This window comes from Sycon ciliatum, chromosome 7, assembly GCF_964019385.1.
Source record: "Sycon ciliatum chromosome 7, ocSycCili1.1, whole genome shotgun sequence".
Classification (NCBI taxonomy): Eukaryota; Metazoa; Porifera; class Calcarea; order Leucosolenida; family Sycettidae; genus Sycon; species Sycon ciliatum.
In genome coordinates, this window is record NC_088649.1 from 5137284 (window position 1) to 5143567 (window position 6284).

Below are 6284 nucleotides of genomic sequence, written 5' to 3' on the forward strand. Positions count from 1 at the left end.
GAGAGAGAGAGAGAGAGAGAGAGAGAGACAGCCACGCTGGGCATAGCAGAACTTACATCGTGAATGCATGCATACAGCTGGCTACAGCATGAAAAATGACGTTTTAAAATTCTGAAAACGAATCATGGCAGCTGCACACTATGTGCATTGCCGTACTCTTGCAGTGTGCCATGAACAGAGTATCAGCAGGGAGCTGCACTACTGCTGTGTGCCATGAACAGAGTATCAGTGGTGAACTGGGTGCGAGGATACAATCGGGGAACAAGCTCGCGAATGGAGGCAATCTTGAAAAACCAGTTGCGACAGGTCTCCTTGGCGGAGTCAGGCACCTGTTCCACCGTGAACTTCTCTGCAACAGCGCCAGCAACAATGACAACAACCACAAGTAAAACCAGAGCATGGGATACGAACAAAGAGAATATCGGTAGACTGGTATCGGTAAAGAAAGTCATGTCTGAGAAAAGAGGTATGTACGAGTATGCATTTGAAAATGTAACCCATGACACAAAGCTACATGATTGTACATTCATTGTTTTCAGCTTTACTAGCAAATACCAGATTTAGGGTGAGCTAATTCAGCATCAGTGATAGCTGATACAGCTTTAGCATAAGCTAATCCAGCTTAAAAATAAATACTATGTTCACACCTTCATATGCTCTTACTGACAAGGCCGAAAGTTACTGCTTATCTACTTCTCCACAAGGTTCACATACCCAGCTTGAAAATAATAATGAAAAGACTCCTAACCTTTTCTCTACACTATTTCTTCCTATTTTCATTGTTTTATAGCACATTATCTCCTCCGCTTTACATTCCATGAATAAAGTATACACAAATGTCGATTCAGCTTGTCTTATTGATTGCGGTTATCAATTCAAAGACAATGGTACTGAGACTAGTTTCCGAGTAGTACTAGCTACCCACTCACCTGGCAACATAACCGGCACCATGGCAACCACTCACCTGGCAACATGACCGGCACCATGGCAACCACTCACCTGGCAACATGTTGCATGAGTCCTTTAGCCCCGTACACATTCCCGTACGCACGCACTCCCCTACACACGTTCATGCACTCCCTACACACGTTCATGCACTCCCTACACATTCATGCACCCCTTTTCCCGCTCACCCTATTGCCACTTACTGCATGCACCCCTTTTCCCGCTCACCCTATTGCCACTTACTGCATGCACCCCTTTTCCCGCTCACCCTATTGCCACTTACTGCATGCACCCCTTTTCCCGCTCACCCTATTGCCACTTACTGCATGCACCCCTTTTCCCGCTCACCCTATTGCCACTTACTGCATGCACCCCTTTTCCCGCTCACCCTATTGCCACTTACTGCATGCACCCCTTTTCCCGCTCACCCTATTGCCACTTACTGCATGCACCCCTTTTCCCGCTCACCCTATTGCCACTTACTGCATGCACCCCTTTTCCCGCTCACCCTATTGCCACTTACTGCATGCGCCCCTTTTCCCGCTCACCCTATTGCCACTTACTGCATGCACCCCTTTCCCCGCTCACCCTATTGCCACTTACTGCATGCACCCCTTTTTACCTCAACAACTTTAGATATAACCAGAAGGCTGCGCTTGCGCAGTGTTGATTCTCCGAGTAGTTCTCCTAGTGGGTTCTCCTAGTCGTTCTCCCAGTTGTTCTTACAGTTGGTAGTCCTCCGAGTTGTCTTCTCCTCATAATTGCCCCCGAGTCCTCTGCTTTAGTCCTCTTTGTGTTCAATGAATATAACTGTTATCATAACCTACATTCCGTGCTGCCGTGTAAAGAGTGTGATAAAGTAGAGTAGTAACGTAGAGTACAGTACCCATATATAGACGGCGTACATTTGATAACATTGGCGCCCAACGTGGGGCTCGAACCCACGACCCTGAGATTAAGAGTCTCATGCTCTACCGACTGAGCTAGCCGGGCAGTACAGTCGGTAGAGCAGTCGGTATCGCGGTAGAGCAGCTAGCTTTTTTTATTTACCTAATCCTCTTCAGCCGAGTGTTCGTCCTCGCTGTTGCAGTGTCCGTAATATTTAACTAATCCTCTTCAGCCGAGTGTTCGTCCTCGCTGTTGCAGTGTCCGTAATATTTAACTAATCCTCTTCAGCCGAGTGTTCGTCCTCGCTGTTGCAGTGTCCGTAATATTTAACTATTCCTCTTCAGCCGAGTGTTCGTCCTCGCTGTTGCAGTGCCCGTGTAATATTTAACTATTCCTCTTCAGCCGAGTGTTCGTCCTCGCTGTTGCAGTGCCCGTATAATATTTAGCTATTCTTCTTCAGCCGAGCGTTCGTCCTCGCTGTCTCCTGCAGAGTGTTCGTCCTCTGTGGCTTCTAACCCATACATTGCTGTTTTGGTTTGTTTGTGGGTGGCTGTGTGTCTTCCCCTGTGTTCTGTCTGGTATGCAGTACCATCACGGTGCAGATGCTTCCGGCCGCGGGCCGCGAACCACCACCACCGCCACCACCTCCTCGCCAACCCATCCGTCCCCTGATGCGACGGCAGGAGGATGCGCGCTGCGTCATCCGGCGACGTCAGGCGCAGCGGCAGGACCAGCGGCGAGTCCGATCGGCCGCCTACATCGCCCGGGCTCGCCGCCATGCCGCTGATCGGTGAGCACGACGAAGCACTAACAATCCACCTCCCCGTCCCACCCCACCCCCGCCCACGCCCCCACCTCCTGCCTCCACTAGGTATAACCGTTTTCGTGATGACGTGGAGTTGGTGTCGGAGTGTGAGTTGTCCGAGTAAGAATTGTGTTACATGCGTTGTTAAATTGTCTGGTGTTGATATGTGTAATGCGTTGTTAAATTGTCTGGTGTTGGTATGTTGCGTGCGTGGCGCTGTGTGTGGTGTGTCTGTGAGCCCCCCCCCCCCCCCCCCCCCGACTGCCCTATTACACTTAATTAACTTCATTTTTTTTTTTTTAGATTCTTTTTATTCATGTATCGTGTACTGTGCATGTGGTGAATACGTGTTGTGTGTGAGTTGTGTATGTGATTCCCGCTTTACATTCTTTAACCATCCAGTATTTTGTTTGTTTTTCTTCTCGTGGGGACACGAGTCCTTTCCACCCAGAGAGGGGGGTAATGTTGCATGAGTCCTTTAGCCCCGTACACATTCCCGTACGCACGCACTCCCCTACACACGTTCATGCACTCCCTACACATTCATGCACCCCTTTTCCCGCTCACCCTATTGCCACTTACTGCATGCACCCCTTTTCCCGCTCACCCTATTGCCACTTACTGCATGCACCCCTTTTCCCGCTCACCCTATTGCCACTTACTGCATGCACCCCTTTTCCCGCTCACCCTATTGCCACTTACTGCATGCACCCCTTTTCCCGCTCACCCTATTGCCACTTACTGCATGCACCCCTTTTTACCTCAACAACTTTAGATATAACCAGAAGGCTGCGCTTGCGCAGTGTTGATTCTCCGAGTAGGTCTCCTAGTGGGTTCTCCTAGTCGTTCTCCCAGTTGTTCTTACAGTTGGTAGTCCTCCGAGTTGTCTTCTCCTCATAATTGCCCCCGAGTCCTCTGCTTTAGTCCTCTTTGTGTTCAATGAATATAACTGTTATCATAACCTACATTCCGTGCTGCCGTGTAAAGAGAGTGATAAAGTAGAGTAGTAACGTAGAGTACAGTACCCATATATAGACGGCGTACATTTGATAACAAACATGACCGGCACCATGGCAACCACTCACCTGGCACCATGGCAACCACTCACCTGGCACCATGGCAACCACTCGCCTGGCAACATGACTGACACTATGGCAACCACTCACCTGGCAACATGACCGGCACACTGCTTCCCGGCACGGAGATGGTGGACTTGCGCCAAATACGGTCGTAGACCAAGCGACCTGCAGGGCAGGGCATGAGCAAGACACCGAGAACAGGGCAAGAAACATGAGTACCATAATGTCGCGTATTAAAGCCGGGCTTTTTTCTTTTCTTTTACAGAATGCACCTCCTAGCTTATTACTGTAGAAGCCGATGTCATGGGCTTGGCTTCCATTCACATCAGGTATTTCTATGTATGTCAACACTAAAACCAGGCATAAGTGCTGTCAGTGAATCTTGAGAATCAGGCTTGTATTCGAAACAGTCTTCTATACAGGCTTTCATAACTTAATACAAGACAATACGGTAAGGGCGCGTTCAGACCACCGATAAAAAAAAGACGGAATGGGAAAGTTTCCAGGGTGATAGGATCAAGTGACGTTACTGGCACTTTGCCGGCGGAACAGTTTTACTGCCGCGGCTGCTGCTGCGGACACGGCATTCCGGCAGTAAAACAAGCTTTGAAGGTGCTCAGGCTTTGAGCAGGGGAAAATCCCTTCTTAATGCCGCGGTGAGAGCTGCACAAGTAATATTAGTTTATTACCGGTAGTGCAAATATCGTTCACGGTTTATCGCCATTCACGGTTTGACGCGGGGTTCTCGGTAGTCTGAACGCGCCCTTAGTGATTACATGCAAGCATTGGGTAAACAGGGGTGCTGGTAAATTGAATCCTGCATTGTATAGGGGCGCTTCCGATTTTAAAAAGGCAGCGGCACCAAAACCTAAACGTCAGGTGGAAAGCTGCACTAGGTGGGTTCAGCTACAGCCCTGAACATTTCTGCCTCAATCGGGGGTGCTTCAGAAATAAATCGCTATGGTCTGGAGAGATGCTTGCGTGGGTCGAAAACACGTCGAGTTACGGAAGGTGCTTAAAATAGCAATAAAGAGAACAAAATTCTGCCGTCATCGCCGCACAACAATAAAGGCATGAAGGTTTTCCAAAATCGATTTCCATGTCACATTCATCACTATTACGGAAGATGGATTGACTTTTCGGCACTACGAATATACGTGGCTACATGTGTAATATATAGAAAAGAAAAAGGACCAAGGAACTAGTACAAGGTACGCTACAATGTCCACTAACACCACCGGTTACTAAACAATCAGCTCATGCGATAGCATTGTAGTTCCTTGGTCCTTTTTCTTTTCTATAAATTAATCTCAGGTGGTGAACCAAGGAAAATATGTGGAAATATGTGGAATATGTGGAAAATATGTGCCCACAATTTCCATGTTACAAATATAAACTAATCCTTGGCTCTCCATCAAGTATAAAAAAATCGGAAGAACAGAGCATGGCTTACCAAACGTATCCAGTATGTCCGTGATGAGGACAAACTTGCTCGGGTAGAACTTAATCACGTTCGTGTCGCCCAGCAACTTGGAGCACTGCAGCAGCAGGCAGGCAGGCACAGCACAGCACAGCGATCAAGACAAGCATGTAACCAACACACACACGTGCGCGTACACACATACACACGCACACCCATGCGCGTACACACACGTACACACACATAAGCACCCCCCCCCCCCCCCCACACACACACACACAAGCACCCCCCCCCCCCCCCCCCCCACGCACACACACACAGACATGGGCACAAACCTGAATAGCAATCTTGAGAGTCTTGACGCGCTGGTCGCCTTCCCATGCATCAGACATGGCCTTATGCAACTCATCAATACGCTTCACATACTCTTGCTGGCTTAGATTCATCATCTCTTTCATAGAGCCCTGGAAAAAAACAAAAATATTGGGAAACAGTTACGAGGTTCTGCTCTACGTTTCGGGAACGCGACACAAAGAATCACGCGAACTCTCTTCGCGTTCCCGTAACATAAAGAAATCCTGTTCTGCTCTACGTTTCACGTAGAGAAGTCACGTGGAATGTGTACGGGGAAGTTCCCCTTCCATATTTGGCAGTTTTCTGCCTGCACTTGTGTGATACCCACGCATTTTCTTTGCGTGTGGCACAACGTAGAGACTGTGACCTCATCTACGCGTAGAAATCTGGACCCAAAACACGCGAAGCCGTAGACTCTAACCCAGATACCTGCTCTCTACGTGATTTCTCTACGTTTCACGTATAGCAGAACCTCTCTAGTACAGACACAAGAGGTACACAAGGCAAGAGGGGTTAGGCAAGAGGGGTTGTCCGATGATTGGTTGTAACCATGACAACTCTGAGTTACAACAAAAAATCCCTACTCTCCATTGTGTACCTCTTGTGTACTGCGCTCTTCCCACAACCAGGTGAATGCATGCTCAAATACTCCTATGCATCACGGCTGACTTGTGTCAGTGCCTCGTCGTGTGATTGCACGGGGTCAAGTGCACACACACACACACACGCACACACGCGCACACACACGCACGCACACACACACACACACACACACACACACACACACACACAC

At 48.8% G+C, this 6284-nt stretch overlaps 1 protein-coding gene and 1 non-coding gene across 2 annotated transcripts in view; both read right to left on the reverse strand.

The window, feature by feature from the left end:
- The window catches only part of LOC135821533 (VPS35 endosomal protein-sorting factor-like), a gene marked incomplete at its 3' end in the record, with an annotated part of 33966 nt that overhangs the window by 24267 nt on the left and 3415 nt on the right, over positions 1-6284 (reverse strand). The window contains exons 7-10 of the mRNA XM_065334531.1: positions 5473-5601; positions 5171-5255; positions 3805-3882; positions 253-349 (exon numbers count right to left, since the gene is read on the reverse strand). Coding sequence (XP_065190603.1) covers positions 253-349; positions 3805-3882; positions 5171-5255; positions 5473-5601 — 389 coding nt within the window. The remainder of the gene's footprint in view (positions 1-252; positions 350-3804; positions 3883-5170; positions 5256-5472; positions 5602-6284) is intronic.
- Positions 1866-1938, reverse strand: Trnak-cuu (transfer RNA lysine (anticodon CUU)). The gene has a single exon. It is a non-coding gene; the product is annotated as a tRNA-Lys (tRNA).